At 44.0% G+C, this 24,367-nt stretch overlaps 1 protein-coding gene across 3 annotated transcripts in view; it reads left to right on the top strand.

Annotated features, from left to right (window-relative positions):
* Positions 1 to 24,367, top strand: part of cubn (cubilin (intrinsic factor-cobalamin receptor)) — a 403,204-nt gene that overhangs the window by 116,984 nt on the left and 261,853 nt on the right. For all 3 annotated transcript variants that reach the window (XM_068013312.1, XM_068013303.1, XM_068013322.1), the window contains exon 21: positions 22,106 to 22,287. In XM_068013312.1, coding sequence (XP_067869413.1) covers positions 22,106 to 22,287 — 182 coding nt within the window. The remainder of the gene's footprint in view (positions 1 to 22,105; positions 22,288 to 24,367) is intronic.

The raw sequence follows: 24,367 nt of genomic DNA, 5'->3' as shown, positions 1-24,367 counted from the left end.
GAAATAAAAACAGAAAATGGTGGAAATACTCAGCAGGTCAGGCAGCAGTTTTGGAGAGAGAAACAGAGTTAATGATCTGGATTTTACTAAGCCCGCACTTGATAGAAGCATGTCTGCAGCGCAAACTTTCCAAAGGCATCCTCCGAATTGGCGGCCTCCGCGTTTGCCATCCTATTAAGGATGGTGGGCAGGATCTCGATGCTGCAGGCCCAGTCAGAGGGCCGGCAGCTCTGGAGCCTCAGCAGCCCCACCGGGAACTACGAGGGTGCCTCAACATGGAGGTACCCTCGGAGGTGTCCATGAAATTAAAAATTGAGGAGGATCAAACTCCTCCGGAGGATTAGTTTGGGCTCAGAGTGTGGCCTTTCATGCCTGTAGCCCCACCATTCGGGCTTGGAGCTTCTGGTTTTGAAGATCGCTGCAGTGTGCCGCAGAGAGGCGGTCTCCACTGAGATGGCGGTCTCCTCGCGTGGCAGGTGGTCACTATGCTGGCAGCAAAATGCTAATGAGGGAGCAGAATCACTCCTAATTGGTGCCTTAATCATCATAGTTGGCTCCATGAGCAGGCAGTCAATCTAGAGACTCGCCTGTCCATGGAAAACCTCTCTAGCAGCGGGGATGCACAGGGAACCATCCCAACATGGTTCCCCCCTATTTTCCTGAACACCCCTACCTGCAACACTGTCTTCACGGCCGGGGAAATCTAAGCCAACAGTTCAGATCGATGACCTTTCATCAGAACTAGGAAAATTTGGAAATGTAATTTCCTGTTTTAAACAGGTAAAAGAAAGGAGGGTGGGAAAAAGTGAAAAAGGGAAGGTCTATGATAGGGTGGAAGGCAGGAGAGATTAAATGACAAAAGACATGGTGCCAAAAGTTTTAAAGCCCGCTGGGGTTGGGACTGGGTGTGTGCATGATTTGAAGATCGTGTTCTCGGAGGTCAGCACTGGGTCCTGCCACTGCCGGAATGTGAATCCATTTTTAAAGGGACGCCGAGAGGGAGGAAACGGGAATCGTGCATGCCTCCAATTAAGTGCCTGTTGAGTTCATGGTGGAGTTCATTAACAGGCTTTGCAGGAACAGTTTGGCATTTTTGAAGGAAGGGGACAGGGAGAATGCTATGTTTGGACCAAGGCAGAGTTTAGAAGACATGAACAATGCAGAGGGCCATGAGGGCTATAGGAAGGGTTGATTAACATGATACAGAGATACAAAATAAAGCTCAGCTGCTCCAAAAATGTCAGAGTAGCCATTGGTGGAGCTGGAAGACTTGCTTTTCTCAATGGTGAATAGTAGGAATCTGGAGACGGATGCAAGGCTGCTGGCATCACTGGGGCAGCTAGGGTTGGCAGAGAAAGGTCTGGTGAACACATAAAGTCCAGCTGAGGGAGTTCAGATGGGAACAGGATATTCTTTCATTGGACACTGCAGCCAGGATGAGCTTCAGCAGATACAACCTCTTGGATAGCAGGAGGCCAAAGGAGATCAGCAGGGGGGGTGGGGGGTGCAAGGGGAAAAAAGGACTACCCAAGACATCAGCTCTGTAGCCCAAGAGTCAGCTACCTGCAAATGACAGAGCACCTGGGCTATAGAAGGCTATGCCTGTCCAGGCAGATGGTCTCGGATCCCTGTGCTCTGATCTACAATGACCTGAAGCCTCACATCCACCATGGCAGTCCCTTACCTGCAGCTATCAAGATCACTGTTGCCCTGCATTTCTATGCAACTGGGTCATTTCAGGGATTGGCTGCGGACTTAGGTGGCATCTCACAGTCGGTAGCTCATCACACAGGTCTTAGATACAATAATCAGGACGGCAGGGGACCACATCCACTTTGATACAGATGGGCCTGCGCAGACACAGAAGGATTGGGTTTCACCTCCATTGCTGGATTCCCCCAGATGCAGGACATCATCACTTGCACCCATGTGGCCATCAAGGCACCCAGTGACTGGCCAGTGATCCATCAACAGGAAGGGCTTCCACTCCCTCAACATGCAACTGGTCTGTGACCACAACAAGAGCTTCCTCCAGGTATGCACATGCTTTCTTGGCAGCTGGCATGACTCCTTAATCCTCCACCAGTTCAGGCTCCCTCAGATCTTCACTCTATTCCCTCAAAGTGCATGGATGGATCCAAGAGGACAAGGGAAATTCCTTGAAGAGATGGCTACTGACCTCTGTACGGGCACTCCAGAGAGAGGCACATAAGTGCAACAACCAATGCCTCCTGCTCAACAGGCCAGCCATCGAACAAGCCATTAGGTTTTTGAAGATGCATTTCCAGTGCCTGGAACAATCAGGTGGTGTCCTCCAATACCCTCCTGCAATGGTCTCTGTCATTGTGGTGATCTGCTGCATTCTCCATAACATAACCCTCCAGAGAGGTGTGGGCCTTGAGGACAGTGAGACCCTGGAAGGAGACAGCTCATTGGGGGAGGAGCAGGAGGTAAGAGAGGAGAGGAAGAGGAGGCAGAGGGGAATAACACTGAACAGAGAGGTGCCCCTGCTGCTTGATGAGGTGGCATTCTGCTGTCAGCCTCCGGGAAGAAGACCTCCGTCCTCTCCCTCATAGCATCTAGCATTAGATCCCGGTTGGCATCAATGAGGCAAGGTTATGCCCTCCCCCTAGTGCCAGACCTCCAGCTCCACTGTGACATCTCACTTCCCTTGATGCTGTGGAAGGCACATCTCTCCCTCAGGACAACCAACGGCCTCAGTGTTTGCTGCTGTGGGAGTCTACATGAGCCCCACACTTGATCTAACCCACCTCCATTCCCGGCTCCACTGGCTCCAAGTAGACAGGAAACCTGCCTCCCGACCAGTTAAGGGCCTACACATTTGAAAATCATGAATCTGAATAGGTTTCCCACTGGGGGTGGGCGTCTGATCCAAAACCAGGCTCGGCTCCTGTTCCCCACCTCTGTAATGAAAATTCAGTCCTTGGTGTTGCAAGGCCAAAGGGAGTGGTAATAGGACAAGTAAAGAAAAGATATGTCTAGAGGAGGTGTGAATGGCAGAATGATGAACAGCAAAAAAAGAGAGAAACCAAAACCAGCAGGGCAAAAGGAAACAAAATGGGGTAAAGGTTATGGTCTGAAATTGTTGAACTCGCTGTTGCGTCCAGAAGGCTGTAAAGTGCCTAATCAAAAAATGAGGTACTGTTCCTCAAGCTTACATTGAGCTTCATTGGAACACAGCAGGAGGCCGAGATTAGAGTGGGAGAAAGGTGGAGAATTAAAGTGGAGAATTCTTTTTTGCTGGTTTTAGTTTGCCTCTCATGGTTTCCTCTTTTTTTTGCTGTTCATCATTTTGCCATTCACATCTCTGGATGCATCTTTTTTTTTTTACTTGTCCCATTACCACTCCCTTTGACCTTGCAACACCAACCCTTTTGTCATTTAATCTCTCCTGTCTTTCATCCCATCACAGACCTTCTGTTTTGATCTTTTTTCCACCCTTCCCCTCTTTCACTTGCTCAAAACCTATTACATTTTGAACTTTCCCAGTTCTGATGAAAGGTCATTGACCTAAAATGGTAACACTGCTTCTCTCTCTGCAGATGCTGCCTGACCTGCTGAGTATTTTCAGCATTTTCCGTTTTTATTAAAGATATATTCTAGCAGTTCTAATGATGTAAGTTACTGATGAACACTATTTGAGAGTTATAAGTAAACCTATATTAAAACCCGCCATTGGAGAGTTTTTGGGCCAGGATCATTTCTTGGTTAAGTTAGAAACTGTCAGCTCTGGAAATGTTAGCATTCAGTCCAAGTGTTCAGGAGTATATGTGTTACATTTGCTCCACCATGAAGCTTTAGAACATTGCTTTAAGTATTTATTAAAACTTTTGTTTGTCAACTTTCTTTCCATCAAGGAAAGAAATTTTAACAATGGGAATTGAATTTTTTTCTATTTCAGGGGCTCAGTCTGAGGATCAAGCACTGCCAGATCAGCAATAGCTGTTAGATGTAAAATAAAACTCTTTGTACTCTTCCTAAACATGGGGTAGAGAGTATGGTCCTGACACAGCACTGCCTTAGGCTTTTCTGCTTGATATTATAGAGTTCCTGGGCAGGATTTACGACGGCTGGGGTAGGACCAGAGGTGGGCAGGCCTGGAATTTCATGCCACCAACTGGCATGGCAGTTTAACGGCACCGTCCCGCCTCTGAGTCATTTTTGAGAAGGCTGGGTCAGGGTAGAACTGCAACCTGCCCGCAAGTGGCGAATAGCCAATTCAGGTAATTAATAGGCCTGTCACCTGCACCGACACGAATTTTCTAGTCAGCAGGCAGGCCCACACAGCAGCTGAAACACTGAGGGCTGGATTTTACCGTAGGCAGACGGGACTTAGCCACTGACGTAAATGTCGGCGGCGAACCTGCTTCTGCCTAGCCCGGGGATCCGACCCATATTTTACGGGTCCCCAGGCTTTAATTGTCCTGAGGTGGGACTTGAACACGCTTGAGAGAGGAGGTGAGCTGCTGGCCATCAGCTGGGACAGCAGCTCTTAGTCCCAGCAGTGCCACCGGAAGCAGTGGCCACTTCTGGGACTGCAGCCCAACTGACCGAAGAGGATGCCATGGTGCCAGGACTGAAGGTATGTTGGGCTTGCCTCACCGGGGGGTGGGGGGGGGGGGGGGGGGGGTGTGATCGGTCGTGCCAGCGAGGCAAAGGTAGTCGTTTGGGGGGGGGGGGGAGGCGTCTTGGGTCCCGAGGGTGGATTGGGAGGTGGGAGTGGCCCTCAATCGGGCACCCTGTGCCTGACTGCCATGACCCCCTGCCCAGCATGCAGAAAGGCCGATAGCTATCGCTGGGCAGCCTTTCATATCCGCAGCATGCCCACTTGCCACAGGTAAAATACCTGTGGAGGTGGGCGAGGGCCCTTAAGTGGCCGTTAAGTGGCCACTTAAGGGCCTTGATTGGCCTTGGGTGGGCGGGCAGTTTTTCCCCCGCCGCATGACCGCTGTAAATTTGGCCGGAGGTGGGAGCAGGGCGGGAAGGTCTCCCGGTGCCTCCCGCTCCATTTTATGCCGCCCCCACACCACCATCCAACCCGTGGGGGCAGCGTAAAATTCAACCCAGCCAGTAAGAAGTGTTGGCCTCCAGGTAGGAGATGGGCAGCACTTCATCCCACTAAGGAACCCTCCTCTCACGCCCACCATGACTGTCAGACCACAGCTGTGGCTGCTGGCCGTCCAGTGGAGGGTTTGCCTCTTCATGATCAAGGCCTGGCAGCTGTGGCTGTTTTTAAATCATAATTTTGATGTGGTCTTAAGAGGAAGCTCCATTGTGGAGTGGTGTGGGGGGGGGGGCGGCCTCTCTCCTCTGTGGGCTACGGCAATTCCCAGGTCAGATGGGGGGGGGGGGGGGCCGTCAATGTGTCATCACTGGAGGGCCTCCTATTGGTTCTCCAGTCTCGGGAGTCTAACCGCCGCCCTTAATTGGACACCAAGTACACACTAATTGGTCAGTTCATCAAAGACCGTGCCGGGTGACTATTCTCAACATGGTGCAGGAATGGGACCCGCACTTGATCCTGATGTTGCGGTCCTGATCCCAAATGGAAAGTCCAGTCGCCTTGTTCTGAAGGATTGTGGTGCTTAATTCACATTACCAGTTGAGTGAGAATTGGGTGGGCTCAACAATCGGCAGATATTTCACTTGGCCAGCTTACACATCAGTTGGTGAAGGTGAAAATTTATTCCAATGTAACATTGTTTTGTTGAATGTGTCATATCAGGCAGTGTTACACAAGGCAAAAGTTAGCAAGGTTTTCCAGTGTAGCAGTACTTTGAACAGAGTCTGGGAGACTGTCTTCCTGAAATATGACGAGCACATCTTTCTTTCTACTGACAAATATGTAACACAATTACATAAATCATATCAAAATACATTATATGGTATTTTATGATGAAAATGGGATTAGGTCCATTGGCTCCTTTTCCTCCCCAATGAAAAGTACCTTTTTTTTCATGATCATGATGCTCATTTAACTGTGATTGCCATTTCACCATTGTACAAATAGTTTCTGGATGATAAATCCCAGTCACCTCAAAGCTGTGGAACTTACATCCTTCAATCTTTCCTTCCTTCCTCCTACAATCTTTAGGCTTTTAAAACTGAACAACAGTGTCATTTAGTCATGGCTTCCTGAAGTATTCCACTTTTTCTTTTCCTGTTTTGTCCTACTGGTGTCTTGGGTTCTGGGTCTCAGTCCTTCACTTGTGTTTCTCAGTATAAACAATATAGGTGCCAACTAGTTGTTATTATATATTTTCATTTTTACTCTAAAGCAGTCATTAAAAATCATTGTATAATAAATGCACTCATATGGCTTTCATTTGGTTAAGGTTAATTACAGTTCACTAATCTCTGATTTCTAACAATTAAAGTACTTTAAAGGAGTACTGTTTTCATTACCGGGGAAGGAAATGATCGCACAGTATTTTTGTTACAGTAACATTGTGTGCTAGTGAAATAATGACACTTGATAATGTGAGCCTGTCATTTTGCTGGGTATTTGACATCTAAATGAAACAGTTTTTCAGTCAATTGATTTTGGAGAGAAACGGGTTGCTCTTAAAAAGTCTGCTAACATTTTTTTTTAAACTAACCAGAAGCAGTTGTTAGTAGAATGGTTTGGACAGATATTAACGAGTGATTCCACAAGGAATCAAAGCAGGAAAATGAGTCATTCGAAAATGAGAAAGGAAATGACAGTCTCCTGTGCTGAGGACTACAGGAAATACTTCAATTTACTTTAATATGACTGATAAAATGACTCCATTTTAAAATAACTGTAAGGATTCCTTTAAAAGTGCTGATCATAGAATCATAGTAACTTACAGCATGGAAGGAGGTTATTCGGCCCTTTGTGTCTGTGCCGGCCAATAAGTGCTTATCCAACCTAATCCCACTTTCCATTTCTTGGTCCATAGCCTTGTAGGTTACGGCACTTCAAGTGCATATCCATGTACTTTTTGAATGTTATGAGGATTTCTACCTCTACCACACTTTCAGGCAGTGAGTTCCAGATCCCCACCACTCCCTGGGTGAACAGATTTCCCCTCGGATCCCCTCTAAACCTCATACCCTAAATCTATGCCCCCCTTGCTTTTGGACCCATCAACCGAGGGAAATAGAGCCTTCTTATCCACTCTATCTGGATCCTCATAGTTTTATACACTTCAATTAGGTCTCCCCTCAGCCTCTTCTGTTCCAAAGAAAACAACCCTAGCCTATCCAATCTTCCTCCTAAATAAAATTCTCGAGTCCAGGCAACATCCTCATAAATCTCCTCTGTACCCTCTGTAGTGCAATCACATCTTTCCTATAGTGCGGTGATCAGAACTCCACGCAGACTTCAGCTGTGACCTAACGACTGTTTTATACAGTTCAAGGATAACCTCCCAGCTCTTATATTCTATGCCTTGGCTAGTAAAGGCAATTATCCTGAATGCCTTCTTGACCACCTTATCTACCTGTCCAGTCGCCTTCAGTGATCTGTGGATATGCACTCCAAGGTCTCTCTGCTGCTCTACACTTCTCAGTATCCCACATTTATTGCGTATTCCCTTGCCTTGCTAGCCTTCCCCAAGTGCATTACCTCACCCTTCTACGGATTGTGCTCCATTTGCCACTGTTCCGCCCACCTAACTAGTCCATTGATATCTTCCTGCAATCTACCACTTTCTTCATTATCAACCACATGGCCATTTTTTGTATTGTCTGCAAACTTCTTAATCACACCTCCCACATTCAAGTCCCTATCATTGATGCATACCACAAAAAGCAACGGACCCAGTACTGAGTCCTGCGGAACCCCAGTGAAAACAGCCTTCCAGTCACAAAAACACCCAATCACAGTTACCCTTTTCTTCCTGCCTCTGAACCAAATTTTGGATCCAATTTGTCACTTTGCCTTGGATCCCATAGGCTTTTACTTCTGTTACCAGTCTGCTATGTGGGACCTTATCAAAAGCTTTGCTAAAATCCTTATAGATCACATGCACGATCCTCACTGACCCTCCTTGTTACCACCTTTAATTATGTTAGTCAGACGCAATCGGCTGAATTTTAGTAGCGCACCACAAATCACGACAGCACGCTTTGAAGTCAGCGGTTCATCCACACAGAGCAGCTGCCGCAGAGCCATTGTGATATTTCGCATGGGAGCTCATTTCAATGGAGGGTTGCCACCGGCAACAACATCCAGCGCCACCACGCAGGCGCCGGCGTCAATTTTAAAGGGCTTCAGGCCCTTCAATCTCATTTCAATAATTAAAGGTGCTGCTTCACCAGAACCTGCCGAACACTTTTATTTCAACATATATTCCCCTCTCCCACACTCCCCCCATACTGAGTCCTCATGTATTTCAGTGACATATCTCCCCAAAAAAAGCACCTTTTCATTTCATGACTTTTCCCCCTAACTTCAGAACTTTTGACCCTCAACCCCTTCTCATCATCCCCACTACCAATTACAATAGTTCTCCCTTCTCCCCCTCACCCTGATATTTTCACTCCTCCCCCCTCCCCACCAGTGTCATGCCTTGGAACTCCAAACGGAGTTCCTAAGGCGTGGGGGTTCCGGCCGGTAGCCGGAATATCGGTGTGGGACTACCAGGTAGGTAATTATTCTTTCATTTTAACCTCATTTGCATATTAAAATGAAGGCCCCGCCGCCAAGTGGCGGGGTGGGGGGAGGTGGGGGGATTGTACAGAGGCCTCGCCACCACTGGTAAAATATTACAGTGCCTTCTCGGCATCGGAGGTCGTGGCGGGCCTCTCCCAGATGAATTTTCCGGGCCTCCCCCCACCCCACCAGGACCCCCGCGCTGGAGGGCTCATAAAATTCAGCCCCAACTTCCATGAACAAATCTGTGCTGACTGTCTTTGATGAATCCGTGTCTTTCTATATAAAGATTTATCCTGTCCCTCAGAGTTTTTTCCATTAATTTTCCCAAAACGTAGGTTAGACCTACTGGCCTGTAATTGTTCAGTCCATTCCTTTCTTCCTTTTTAAATAATTTAAATGATACGACGTTAGCTATCCTCCAGTCCTCTGGCACCACACCTGTAGCCAGAAAGGATTGGAAAATGATGGTCAGAGCCTCTGCCAATTCTTCTCTTGTTTTCCTTTACAGCCTAGGATACATTTCACCAGGCCTTGGGATTTATCCATTTTCAAAGATGTTAAACCACAATACTTCCTCTCTCACTATGTTAATTTCATCTAATATTTCACACTCCTCCTCCCTGATTGCAATGTCTGTATTGTCCCTCTACTTTGTGAAAATAGATGCAAAGTATTCATTCAGAGCCTTACCAACATCCTCCACGTCCTTTAGAGGCCTGAATAGGCCCTACTCTTTCTTTAGTTATCCTTTTGCTCTTTATGTAGTTATAAAAGATCTTTGGGTTTTCCTTCATTTTACCTGCCAATATTTTTTCATGCCCTCACTTTGCTTTCCTCATTTTCTTTTTAATTTCACTCCTACACTTTTTATACTCATCCAGGTTTTCTGCAGTGTTGATCCCTCAGGGTAGAGTCATAGAGTCATTTACAGCATTGAAGGACGCCATTCGGCCCATTGAGTTCATTCTGATCCTTCACAGAGCAATCCAGTCATTCCCACTCCCCCTCTCGATCCCCATAACCCTGCAAGTTTCTTTCCTTCAAGTGCCCATCCAATTTCCTTTTGAAATCGTTGATTGTCTCTGCTTCCACCACCCTCGTGGGCAACGAGTTCCAGGTCATTACGACTCACTGCGTAAAAAAGTTCTTCCTCACATTCCCCCCTGTATCTCTTGCCCAAAACCTTCAATCTGTGTCCCCTAGTCTGCAATCATCAGTTAAAGGGAACATTTTTTTCTTGTCTAATTTATCTATGCCTCTCATAAATTTGTACACCTCTATCAAATTTCCCCTCCAGGGAAAACATCCCCTACTTTTTCAACCTAACCTTGTAACTAAAATCCCCCATCCCTGGAACTATTCTGGTAAATCTCTTCTGTACCCTCTCAGGGGCCCTCACACTGTTCCTAAAGCGTGGAGACTAGAACTGTACACAATACTCCAGTTGGGGCCTAACCAGAGCATTATAAAGGTTCAGCATAACTTCCCTGCTTTTGTGCTCTATGCCTCTATTTATGACACCCAAGATCCCATATGCTTTGCTAGCAACGTTCTCAATGTATCCTGTCACCTTCAAAGATTGATGCACATGCAACCCCAGGTCCCTCATTTCCTGCACATTCTTTAGAACTGTGCCATTTAGTCCATATTGCCTCTCCCTATCCCTTCTGCCAAAATGCATCACCTCACACTTGTCAGTATTAAATTCCATCTGTCACTAGTCTGCCCATTCTGCAAACCTATCTATGTCCTGTTGCAGGTGGTTTGTGTCATCATCACTGTTTGCCACTCCTCTGAGTTTGGTATCATCAGCAAATTTTGAAATTCTACTCTGTATTCCAAGATCCAAGTCATTTATATATAGCAAAAAAACAGTGGTCCTAGCACTGACCCTTGAGGAACACCACTGTCTATCATCCTCCAGTCTGAAAAACAACCATTTATCATGACTTGCTGTTTATTGCCCTTAAGCCAATTTTTTTTATCCAATTGGACACTGACCCTCCTGTTCCATGAGCCTCAATTTTGTTAACCAGCCTTTTATGTGGTACTTTATCAAATGTTTTCTTAAAATCCATATAGACAACATCCACTGCATTCCCTTCATCACCTTCTCTGTTACTTCATCAAAGAATTCAGTTAGATTAGCCAAGCATGATCTGCCTTTTACAAGTCTGTGCTGGCCATCCTTATTTAACTCAAACCTCTCCAAGTGCCTGTTGATTTTTTTTCCCGTTTATTGTTTCAAAAACCTTACTACCACTAATGCTAAACTAACTGGCCTGTGGTTGCTAGGATTGTCCTTGCACCCTTTCTTGAATACCCACACCCACCCTTCCCATAATCCTAGCATCTATAAATAAAAGAATTGAAGGTCCCTCCTGACCATTTACCAGTTTCGAATGGTTCAGCCAATATACAGTGGTTTCACTATGTGCTTTTGGAAAAATAGGAGTATGTCCCAATCTTGCATTGTCAAGATGAGAATGTTCGTTTGAAGCCAAAAGAATCCATAATCAGTAAGCAGCTTGAGAATCCTGATCTCAGCATGTAGACTGATATTTAACAGTACATTTGTGCGGACAATGCTCCTCCAAGAAACATTAATAATAAGCTGTTCTGAATTTGGGTCACATTTTGCATCATATTGAATAATTGCTGAGACCACTAATCCTATACAAGAAATGTAAACATGAGAGAGGAGAAGGAGAATTATGATATGATATTATGATTTACTTGACCTTGAACACAGATTTTTCAACTTATTTATAACTTCTAAAGGGGAGGGTGACTATTTTTCATAAGACCCTGGGCTACTTTAGAAAATGAGCATAGTGGGGTCTTATATATGTGAATATGTTTGAACATATGCATGAATGTGCTTAAACATGCATGTTAGTGAGGATATGTTTCAAATGGTTGTAAGTAAAAATCTGAATATAGGTGCCTGCATGTGCACTCTTATCTGTGTGCATGCCTTGTATGTATGTGTGTGTATATTATATATATGTAGGTGGTGTGAGTAGGCATAGGAACATAGGATCAGGAGTAGGCCATTCTGTCCATCGAGCTTGCTCTGCCATTCAAACAGATCATGGCCGATCATCTACCTCAACGCCACTTTCCCGTGTTATCCCCATATACAATGATGTCATTAGTATCCAGATATCTATAGATTTCTGTCTTGAACATGCTCAATGATTCAGCTTCCACAGCCCTCTGAGGTAGAGAATTCCAAAGATTTACCACCCTCTGAAGAAATTCCTCCTCATATCAGTCTTAAATGGCCTACCCCTTGTTCTGAAACTATGCCCCCTGGTTCCAGACTCATCAGCCAGGGGAAACATCCTATCTACATCCACCCTGTCACGTCCTGTAAGAATTTTGTATGTTGCAATGTGATCACCTCTCATTCTTTGAAACTCATAAAGAATACAGGCCTTGTTTCCTCAATCTCTCCTCATCAGACAAGCCTGCCATCCCAGGGATTAGTTTGATGAACCTCCGTTGCACTCCCTCAATGGCAAGTATATCCTTCCTTAGATGAGGGGACCAAAACTGTATACAATATTCCAGGTGCAGTCTCACCAAGGCTCTACACAATTGCAACTAGATTTCTTTACTCCTGTACTCAGAATGCCTTGCGATGAAGGCCAAGATACGATTTGCCTTCCTAATTGCTTGCTACACCTGCATGCTAGCTTTTAGTGATTCATGAACAAGGATACCCAAGTCCCTTTGGACAGCAACACTTCCCAACTTCTCACCATTTAAGAAATATTCTGTCTTTCTGTTTTTTTTCTACCAAAGTGGATCACTTCACACTTATTCACATTATATTCCATCTGCCATGTTCTTTTCCATTCACTTAGCTTGTCCAGGTTCCCTTGAAGCCTCCTTGCATCCTCCTCACAACTTAAATTCCCACCTACTTTTGTGTCATCGGCAAATTTGGAAATATTACATTTGGTCCCCATATCCAAATAATTTATATAGATTGTGAACAGCTGTGGCCCCAGCACTGATCCTTGTGGTACCCCATTAGTAACAGCCTGCCATCCTGAGAATGACCCATTTATTCCTACTCTCCTGTTTTCTGTCTGTTGACCAATTCTCAATCCACACCAGTATATTACCCCCAATCCCATGTGCTCTAATTTTGTTTACTAACCTCCTGTGTGGGACCTTATCAAAAGCCTTCTGAAAATCCAAATACATCACATCCACTGGCATGTACCTAACTCTTTGTGTGAATATTTGCATTCGTGCATGTGTGCATATATGTGTTATTTTGTAATGCCTGTTAGTATTTATATGCAGAAAAACTTCCATATAAGCTCATAATTTAAATTACCTTCTCAGATTTGAGCTTTTCTATTCCATCCAAATGTTAGTGCAGTGGGCAGCCGTTTGATCTGCCTGATTCTCATTTTCTGACTCGAGCCGATTTTCCATGCTCGGTCTGCTTCACTTATTGCTGGCAGGCTCCCAGTGACTTTTCCACGTCCATAAGGGTGCCTGGCAGTAGATAGTTTGGAAGATGGCTGTGGCAGGCCTCAGATGCCTGCTGGAGAGCAGCACGGCTGACGTCATCTATGTTTCATTCCTTACCACTTTAGTGTACATGATTGATCACTCTAACCCTGGACATCAGGAACATTCTGGTATTCCTAGCATCGCTAGAGTTCAAATGATGAGAAGTACATCATGTAGCGTATTCCCATGATTTGTCTCCAATCTGAGTATGACAGTCCACTTTAGGATGAACATAGCGTATTCCTTTTGGCAATTGCAATGGAAAAATCCCAGCAGGTCAGCTCCACCAATGATTTCAGTTGTTTTTTTCAATTCTTTTGCAAGATAACTGGACATGCACCTGAAGTACTGTAACCTGCAAGGCTATGGACCAGGTGCTGGAAGGGGGGGATTAGATTGGGTGGCTAGTTTTTTCAACCGGCACGGACACAAAGGGCTGAATGGCCTCCTTCTGTGCTGTAATTTTTCTAAACTTCTATGGTTCTATTTCTGTCCGCTGGTGTAATTCAAGTGTAAAATCCTGGGTAACTTCCCAATTGCAAATTTGTAAAATGCATTTGCGGCTGTGCTAAAGCCTACACTTCATAACTCATTTAATGTATGATGGACTTACTTTGGCTGGATTTCAAAATGTACATTGAACATCCTGTATGTATCCTAATTTTCCCTGCACTAATGCCTGACAGTCAATTGTAAATCTCGGTTAAACATTTGTTTTGCTTCCTGGTGACTCAGTTGATAAGTCAAACACCCAGTGCAAACTGAGTCATACAGACCAGAATGACTCCAGGTTCAGTTATGGTGCAGTGTGGGAGAGGAGGGGAGAGGAGAATTTTTTTTTCCTTTTTCAAAATCCAACCACAATAACTTCTGATGAACATTACTTCTGGAGAGGAAAAATTCAGAAGAAATGCCTTTAGCAGTTAGATGACTTTAAACACATTTGGTTATTGATACCCTCTGATGACACTCAGAAAAGTATGGATGTTTCAATAATCAGCCAAGATCTTTGCAAATAAAAGCAAAATACTGCGGATGCTGGAAATCTGAATGAAAACCAGAAAATGCTGGAAATACCCAGCAGGTCTGGCAGCATCTGTGGAGAGAGAAGCAGAGTTAACTTTTCAAGTCTGTGACCTTTCATCTGAACTGTCAAAGGTTAGAAATTTAATAGGTTTGGGGGGGGGGGGGGTTGTAAAGAGAACAAAAGGGAAGGTGTGTGATAGGGCAGAGAGCAGGAGAGATCAAATGACAAAGATGTCATGGGACAAAGTCAAAGGGAGTAATAATGGTGTGATGAAAGGCAAAGCTTTAATCCAGAGAGTATGTTAATGACAGAACAATAGACAGCTCTGTCCAAACGCACAAACATGAAAAACCAAGCTTTAGGCAGGCAAATGGTTAAAAAATAAAATAAAGTGTCAAGTTCCATCAACATCCTGGGGGCTACAATTGATCAGAAATCAACTGGACCAGTCATGGCCACAAGAGCAGGTGAGAGGTTGAGTATTTTGCAGTGAGTAGATCACCTCTTGATTCTACAAAGCCCAACGACCACCTACAAGCACAAATCAGAAGTGTGGTGGAATACTCTGCAATTGACTGGATAATGCAGCTGCAGCAACACTCAAGAAACTTGACCCCATCCAGGGCAAAGTGGTTTGCTTGTGCGGCACTTCATTCACTCACCTAAACTTGCATTATGTGCGCACTGTGGCTGTTTTGTGAACTATCTAAAGGTGCATTGCAGCATCTTGCCAAGCCCGTGATTCCTGCCACCTAGAAAGAGAAGAACAGGAGATGCATGGAAACACCATCACCTCCTAGTTCCCTTCCAAGTCACACATCATCCTGACCTGGACATATATTGCTGTTCTTTCATTTGCTGCTAGGTCAGAATTTCATACCTAAATGCACTGTGGGACTAGCTTCAACATACAGAATGCAACAGCTCAAGAAGGTGCTCACCACCACCTTCTCAAGGGCAATTAGCAATGAGCAATAAATGCTGGCCTTGCCAACAATGCCCACATCCAGAGAATGGATGATAATGAAGCCCACCGACTGACTCCCCACCCATTCTCGGCAGCAAGTCAGTGGGAAGTAGTAGAAAATTGTGCAGCCTAGTGGTCACGCACCAACAGCAGATAAATGATGGGTTCATCTGCTTGGCGTCCCATGGAGGTGCCCACAAGGTCACAGCATAGAATCATAGAAAGGAGGCCATTCTGTCCATCATGCCTCTGCTGGATCCTTCAAAGCGTTGTCGTGCTTAGTCCCACATCCCTGCTTTATGTCCCTAACTCTGTAAGTTCCTCGTTCTCAAGTACCTGTCTGACTCCCTTTTAAAATTATTCATGGTATCAGCTTCCATCACCTTTTCAAGTCGAGTGTTCTAAATCCCGGCAACTCTGAGTGAAAACTTTCTTCTCATCTCCTCTCTAGATTATTTCCAATGATTTTACATCTATGACCCCTGGGTATTGACCCATTTATTGATGCACTCCTGGCTGGCCTCCCACATTCTACCCTCTGTAAATTTGAGGTCATCCAAAACTCTGCTGTCCATATCCTAACTCGCATCAAATCCCATTCATGCATTGCCCCTGTGCTTGCTCCTGTTCAAGCAATGCCTTGAATTTAAAATTCTCATCCTTGTCTTCAAATCCCTCCATGGCCTCACCCCTCCCTATCTCTATAATTTCCTCCAACTTCACAACCTTCTGAGATACCTGCATTTATCTAATTTTGACCTCTTGAGAAACCCCAATTTTAATCGCTCCACATTGGTGGCCGTGCCTTCAACTGTCAATTTTCTAAGCTCTGGAATTCCCTCCCTAAATCTCTCCGACACTCTATCTCTCTTTCACCCTTTAAGACTCTCCTTAAAACCTACCTCTTTGACCAAGTTTTTGGCCATCAAACCTAATATTGCCTTATGTGGCTCAGTGTCTAATTTTGCTTTATAACACTCCTGTAAAGGGCGTTGGGACATTTTATTATGTTAAACGTGCTATATAAATATAAGTTGTTGTTTTTGCCAGAGGGAATAGTTTTTCCCTATTCCATCAAAACCTCTCACCATCTTGAATGTCGCTATTAGATCACCTCTTAACCTTCGCTCTTGCAAGGAGGACTGTCCTAATATGTTCAACCTCTCCTAATTACTGAAGTCCTTCATCTCTGGTAAATACTTGTAAACCTCCGCTGTACCCTTTCATATGCCTTTTATATCTTTCCTGAAGTGTGGTGCCTAGAGTTGTCCACAATACTCCAGCTAAGGCCTGATTATAAAGTTATAGCATTTGCTCTTTGCTTTTATATTCTATGCCTCTATTCATAAACTTAAGTAATCCATATGCCTTTTTAACCACCTTATCAACTTTCTCTGTCACCTTTAAGTATATGGACACCAAAATCTCTCTGCTCATCTACACTTTCCAAAATATTACCAGTTATAGGTATACTATCTTTCTCCATTAGTCTTCCCAAAGGGAATCACTTCACACACCCCACGTTGAGCTCCATCTGCCAGGCTTCTTCCCAGTTAACTATACTGTCTGTCATCGTGAAGCCTATCACTACCTATTATCTGAATACTAGTGAGAGTGATTGTTCCTCTGGGGAGTACAGGGCAGAGCCAAGTCTATGGCACAATGGGCAGCTCAGCTGCAGAATGGGAGGAAGAAAAGTGAAAGAGCAATATTGGTAGAGGGGAACAGACAGGCACTTCTGCAGCTTCAGTCGTGACTCCAGGATGGTATATTGCCTTCCTGTTGCCAGGATCAAGGATTTCACTGAGGGGGGAGGGTGAACAGCCAGAGGTCCATATTGGCACTAAAGTATCGGCAAAAAATTAGTAAGCATGTTTGGAAGGCTGAGGAAGCAAAGGCTGGAAAATAGACAAGAGAGTTTGGCAGTGCTAAATGCTATATACTTCAATGCACAAAATCTAGGGAATAAGGTAGGTGATCTGAGAGCACAGACTGACATGTGAAAGTATGATATTATAGCTATTACTGAGACATGGCTGAAAGGAGGGCTGGAATAGCTATAATCAACATTCCTGGTTACAGGATTTTCAAATGAGATGGGGGAAAAAGGAGTGGGGGGTTGCAATATTGATTAAAGAAACCATTCTAGCTATCAGGAGGGATGATATTCTACAAGGATCATATGAGGCCATATGTGTTGAATTGAAGAACAGAAAAGGGGCAATCACACTAATGGAAGTATACTGTAGACCCCCAAACAGTCAGAGGGAGGTAGAAGAGCAAACATGTAGGCAAATCTCTCAGAATTGTTAAAACAATGGGAAGGATTTTGTTCTGCTCTTGGAGATGAGCACGAAGGCAGGGGGTGGGTGGGTGGGGGTGGGAAACAAAATGGCAGGGGGCACCATTCCCGATGTCACCCAGGCCCCTGCCATTTTGTTGGGGCCAGGCCAATTGCGGCCCTTAAGTGGCCAATTAATGGTCACTAAAAGGCCTCTGTCCGCCTCCACTTCAATTTTGTTGAAGGTGGAGGGGTCCGCCACTGCAGGGAGTTGCTACCCTGTAGAGTCTGGTGGCCTCCTAGTGGGGTCAGGGTGGGAGTCCCTCCTTTGGGGCCTGTTTGCATAAAGAGAGGAGCAATACAGACATTTCAATCAGGGAGGAGGAGTGTGAAGTATTAGATGAATTTAACAGATTGTGAGAGGAAATATTTCGGGGTTTTACATCTTTAAAAGAGGATAAATATTCAGGCCCAGACAAAATGTATCCTAGGCTATTCAGGGAGGCAAGAGAGGAATTAGCGGAGGTTCTGACCATTATTTTCCAATCCTCTCTGGCTACAGGTGTGGTGCCAGAGGACTGCAGGACATTAATATTATACCAATGCTTAAAAAGGGAGAAAGGGATAGACCAAGTAATTATAGGCCAGTCAGCCTAACCTCGATGGTGAGAAAGCTATTGGAAAAATTCTGAGGGACAGAATAAATCTTCATTTAGAAAGACACTGATTAATCAAGGACAGTCAGCACAGCTTTGTTAAGGGAAGGTCGTGTCTGATTAACATGATTCAATATTTTGAGGAGGTAACGAGGAAGGTTGATTTGATGTAGTCTATATGGATTTTAGCAAGGCTTTTGATAAGGTCCCACATGGCAGACCGGTGACAAGAGTAAAAGCCCATGGGATCCAAGGTAAAGTGGCAAGTTGGATCCAAAATTGGCTCACAGGCAGGAAGCAAAGAGTAATGGTTGGTGCATGTTTTTGTAACTGGAAGGCTGTTTCTTGTGGTGTTGCACAGGACTCAGTACTGGGTCCCTTGCTTTTTTTGGTGTATATCAATGATAGGGACTTGATTGTAGGGGGTATGATCAAGAAGTTTGCAGACGATACAAAAATTGGCCATGTGGTTGATAATGAAGAAAGCTGTAGACTGCAGGAAGATATCAATGGACCTCTCAGGTGGGTGGAACAGTGGCAAATGGAGTTCAGTCCAGAGAAGTGTGAGGTAATGTATTTGGGGAAGGTTAACAAGGCAAGGGAATACACAACAAATGGGATACTGAGAAGTGTAGAGGAACAGCGAGATCTTGGGGTGAATATCCATATGTCACTAAAGGTACCTGGACAGGTAGATAAGGTCGTGAAGAAGGCATTTGGGATACTTGCCTTTATTAGCCAAACCACCAAATATGAGGTGAGTGACTGCCCTTGACATCAAGGCAGCATTTGACCGAGTATGGCATCAAGGAGCCCTAGCAAAACTGAGGTCAATGGGAATCAGGGGGAAAACCCTCCGCTGGCTGGAGTCATACCTAGCACAAAGGAAGATGGTTGTGGTTGTTGGAGGTCAATCATCTGAGCTCCAGGTCATCACTGCAGGAGTTCCTCAAGGTAGTGTTCTAGGCTCAACTATCTTCAGCTGCTTCATCAATGACCTTCCTTCAATCATAAGGTCAGAAGTGGGGATGTTCGCTGATGATTGCACACTGTTCAGCACCATTCGTGACTCCTCAGATACTGAAGCAGTCCATGTAGAAATGTAGCAAGACCTGGACAATATCCAGGCTTGGGCTGATAAGTGGCAAGTAACATTCGTGCCACACAAGTGCCAGGCAATGACCATCTCCAACAAGAGAGAATCTAACCATCTCCCAACATTCAACGGCATTACCATCGCTGAATCCCCCACTATCAACATCCTAGGGGCTACCATTGACCAAAAACTGAACTGGAGTAGCCATATAAATACCGTGGCTACAAGAGCAGGTCAGAGGCTAGGAATCCTGTGGCGAGTAACTCACCTCCTGATTCCCCAAAGCCTGTCCACCATCTACAAGGCACAAGTCAGGAGTGTGATGAAATACTCTCCACTTGCCTGGATGGGTGCAGCTCCAACAACATTCAAGAAGCTCGACACCATCCAGGACAAAGCAGCCTGCTTGATTGGCACCCCATCTACAAACATTCACTCCCTCCACCACAGACGCAGAGTGGCAGCAGTGTGTACCATCTACAAGATGCACTGCAGCAATGCACCAAAGCTGCTTAGACAGCACCTTCCAAACCCGCGACCTCTACCAACTAGAAGGACAAGGGCAGCAAATACATGGGAACACCACCACCTGCAAGTTCCCCTCCAAGTCACACACCATCCTGACTTGGAACTATATCGCCGTGGTAAAAATCCTGGAACTCCCTAACAGCACTGTGGGTGTACCTACCCCACATGGACTGCAGCGGTTCAAGAAGGCAGCTCACCACCACCTCCTCAAGGGCAATTAGGGATGGGCAATAGATGCTGGCCTGGCCAGTGACACCCAAATCCCATGAATGAATAAAAAAAATCAGATAAAATAAGCAAAATAAAAAAAAATCAGAGCTGGGAGGTTATGCTGGAACTGTATAAAATAATAGTTACTCCATTGCTGGAGTATTATGGGCAGTTCTGATCACCACATTATATGAAAGATGTGATTTCATTAGAGAGGTTGCGGAGGAGATTTACAAGGATGTTGCTTGGACTGGTGAATTGTATTTATGAGGAAGGATTGGATAGGCTAGGGTTGTTTTCTTTGGAACAGATGAGGCTGAGGGGAGGCCTAATTGAAGTGTATAAAATTATGAGGTGTCTAGATAGAGTGCATAGGAAGGCCTTATTCCTTTTGTATGAGAGGTCCATAACCAAGGTACATAGATTTAGGATAGGAGGTATGTTTAGAGGGTATTCGAGGGGAAACTTGTTTATCTAGAGGGTGGTGGAGATTTCGATCTCACAGCCTGAAAGGGCGGCAGAGGTAGAAATTCTCACAACATTTAAAAAGTACATGGATATGCACTTGTAGTGCTGTAACCTACAAGGCTACGGACCGAGAGCTGGAAAGTGGGATTAGGCTGAATGGCTACTTGTCAGCTGGCATGAACATGATGGGCTAAATGGCCCCTTTCCATGCTGTAACTTTCGATGATTCTATGAAACTACTTTGCCAAGTTTTGTATCATCTGAAACTTTATAATGATGCTTTTTACACCTGAATCCAGGTCGTTCATAAAAATTGTAAAAAGTAATGGACCCATAACTGACCCTCGGGGAACACCACTGCAAACCACCTCACAATTGGAAAAATATCCATCCACCCTGTGCTGCCTGTCTCTCAGCCAATTTTGTATCCATACGGCCACTTTCCCCTTAATTCCATGAGCTTCTTAATAAATCTCCTGTGTGACACCTTGTCAAATGCCTACCGGAAGTTCATATATACATCTACTGCACTACATTGATTAACCTTCTCTGTTATCTTATCAAAAAATTCAATCAAGTTAGTCAGACATGATGCACCTTAACAAATCCTTGCTGGCTGACCTTGATTAACCCGTAGGGAGCCGTAAACATGCCTTGTTCTTCCTGAAGGAATATGCTTTCACCACCTGGTTCCACAAGGAAATATTTTTTAAAATGTAAAAATTACCTTTTTGTGTTTCTTCTGGCCATGAGCCTCTTCGCCAGTGGGCAACTAGCAGAATACCGATTGTCTCAGGCCACCTAGTAAAATTGCAACAGATCCCAATGACATAATTGGAACCTAACATTTGTCTATTAAAAATGACTCCATTGTTTTAGGATGAATGTTCTTGCTGCCTGCTCAGGTAAGCAGGTGAAAATTGGAACCTGTTTCTATCAGGCTGGTAAGATTAAAATTGGCCCTTTTAGTTTAACAAGCGTGTCTTCAAGTGCAACTACCCTCAAAGTAGTATTTTATTTTATTCTGGCATGCATCTCTCTTCACACTTTCATGTATTCTATCAAACTTTCACACCTGATCAAGGAGGAAATAGCTTCATGGAGAATGATAAGCCTATTTTCTCTCGATGGAGGAAGAGAAAACCTTTTTTTTTAAAAAGCAACGGCAGTTATACTTTGGGGAACCATTAGGATGGTAATGTGTGCATACATGCAGCTGTTTTGTTGCTGTATACCACTTATTCGCCACACACCGATGGCACATTGATTGAAGGGAACCACCAAAAGGTTAACGAGAGAATTGATGGTCTCGCCTCCAGCACTCCATTAATATTTTTCCTCTCTCTCAGTGGCACACTGACAACTTTATGCATTGTGCCAAATAGGCAATAGCAAAGGCGGGTGTAAATGTGATGCTTCACATGCACGGTGCAAAATGTATATTATCACAAGAAATAATCTTTAGAACCTTTCATAAATTCTCCATTTCCTATCATATGCGGACATCTCCATTTCTTGCTCTTCACATCATATCTTAATGCTCTAAATGGTTTATCTAACCAGCTCTATTACCACTTTGTGCATGTGCTTGTTGTCAGATTGGCTCTACTCTGCAGAGTACACAGTGACAAGTTGTGTGATTGTGCTGTTCTCCGGTTTGTATTCATTACATTTAATTTAATTTTTTGCCAGGATGTGGTGGAGAATTGCTTGGGCCTAACGGAGGATTCAGCAGCCCAGGCTATCCTAACAGCTATCCACATAACCGTGAATGTATCTGGTTCATTCAAGGAGATTCTGGTAGTAGTATTGAGCTCACCATCCATGAGTTTGTTATGGAATATCACCAAACGTGCAATTTCGATGTACTGGAGGTATGAATTCCAAATTCAAGAGACTTATTTTCAGGAAGTAGATCTCATGCTCCTCCTTTAAGGTGACCATTGGGATTATTACTATGAGCTGCATTTAAACCAATTTGAATAAAATGTAAAAGGTCAAAATTTGCTTGATTTAAAATCCATCAGTACTTGCCTAATGTATCACTGTGCATTGCACAAGTGCTGGTGGACCCTAAATCAAATACTGTACCTCTTATACCTTCTGTATGTTACACTGCTGCCTCGGATAACAGTCCTGGCTTTAGCAGCAGCAGTATAAGTAAAAGGAGATAGCACTACTACCTGCCAGGGCAGCAAAAAGTACCTCAAGGGGAACTGAAAACTCTGATAGTTGTTTTCCAATACTTCTTTGGAGGCAATAGTGATGATTGAAGCACATTGAAATGTCCCCCTGCAGCAATGTTGGCTGCCTTTGTTCTGACTCCAGTCACTCAGCCCATCCATATAATCCAGCAATGTAGTTTGCACATCGTTGACCTATTTGGACCTTCCTCTCCCAACTGGAATAGCATAGGGCCAGAAAATGAAAGCCACAACAATATAACTTTTGAACAACTGTTGTGAGATACTCCTTTCAGGCAACAGAAGTCTCAGCATGTTACAGAACCTCATTAAGCAAATATAAAGACAGCACTGTTTCAATTATCCTATTTGTTAGTGGAGTACATCATTTTGTGCCGGCCAAAATATTAAATAATTTTCACATCATAGTCGAATTGCACATTGAATTTTAGAATTCCATGTTTATCAGGAATGAGGGGCCTTGCATGGCCTACGGTAGATGTGGCCATTTGCTCCCTGAGAACAACAATAAAGAAAAGCAGAGATAGACTAGATCTTTGATTTATCACTGCAGAGATCTGAGTTCATATGCATCCCAAACTGATGGGATGTAGGCTTTGCCTTTCAATTAGCTGTGTAAAGCCAATGTGCAATAAATTTACCTTACAGTCTGGTTCCTAGTGTCATAATTTAGCACAAGTCAGCAATTACTCATAAGGATGTGTCTGTGGAATGCAAAGATCATACTGCTATGGTCGGGGTTACTATTCTGAAGTTAGAATTAAGAACAATAAGCACCTAATCATTACTGTGTCTGATAATTGACTCCTGGTTAATGGCACTGTGTTTCCAATTGGAAAGCTTAGATTATAGGTAGAAAATAGGATACCTGACCCATTAGTCAGTGAATTAAAGATTTAAAATAGATGAGGATCTCTAGAAAATGTATCTCTAGTATTCAGTGTAGTATTCACCTGTTCAGCAGCTTTACTGTTTCAAAATAAATTGACGAAGACCAAAGGAGCAAAATAACAAAAAAGGTTAATCTGATCATAAAGTACACTTGTGTACACTTTATTTTTGCTGCATATGCTGCAAATTAATTTATCCAAAATTGAGAAGACTAATTTTCAAGAATAAAATGTGACTGGTCTAGTTTCACTTAAAGTGTTCAGAAAGAAACTGGATCTTGGTGTTCTGTGCAATATGAGGCACAGCGTGGTGTGCATGAGAGAGACAATGGATGTATGTAGGCAGAACAAGACAGAAATTAGTAGGAATGGAAGTGGCACTAAAATACTACAAAACATACCTCCAAGTTTAACAAATTCTGATAAAGTGTTATACCCAAAAGATTAAACTTCCATTCTCTAAATTGCAGTTCCAGCATTTTCCATTTTTATTTCAGATTTGTAACATTCTAGTTTTCTTTAAATAAATTTTGCTGCCTGATTTCTGTCATATATGTTTAGTTTCCACTGAGTGTTTCCAAAGCAAGTCGCTGTTGTGCTTTGTGTTTTATGATTTTGCTGTAGTTTCTCTTCAGTTCTTTATGTTTCTTTAATAGACACACAACTATATTTTTACTCAAAGGATTTTTTCCACTACCGTTTGCCAGGCCTATAAAATAGAATTGCTCAGAAGTTTGGAATGCTGACTTTAACACTAAAATCAATGGAACTAATAAAGCAGAAAGGAGTAGAAGCCAGACTAAATCCACAGGCTTTATGTAGATGTCTTTGGCTCTAAGCTTTAAATAATACCCATTCAT

This window comes from Heterodontus francisci, chromosome 2 (assembly GCF_036365525.1).
Source record: "Heterodontus francisci isolate sHetFra1 chromosome 2, sHetFra1.hap1, whole genome shotgun sequence".
Lineage (NCBI taxonomy): Eukaryota > Metazoa > Chordata > Chondrichthyes > Heterodontiformes > Heterodontidae > Heterodontus > Heterodontus francisci.
This window is presented reverse-complemented; position numbering and strand designations above follow the sequence as displayed.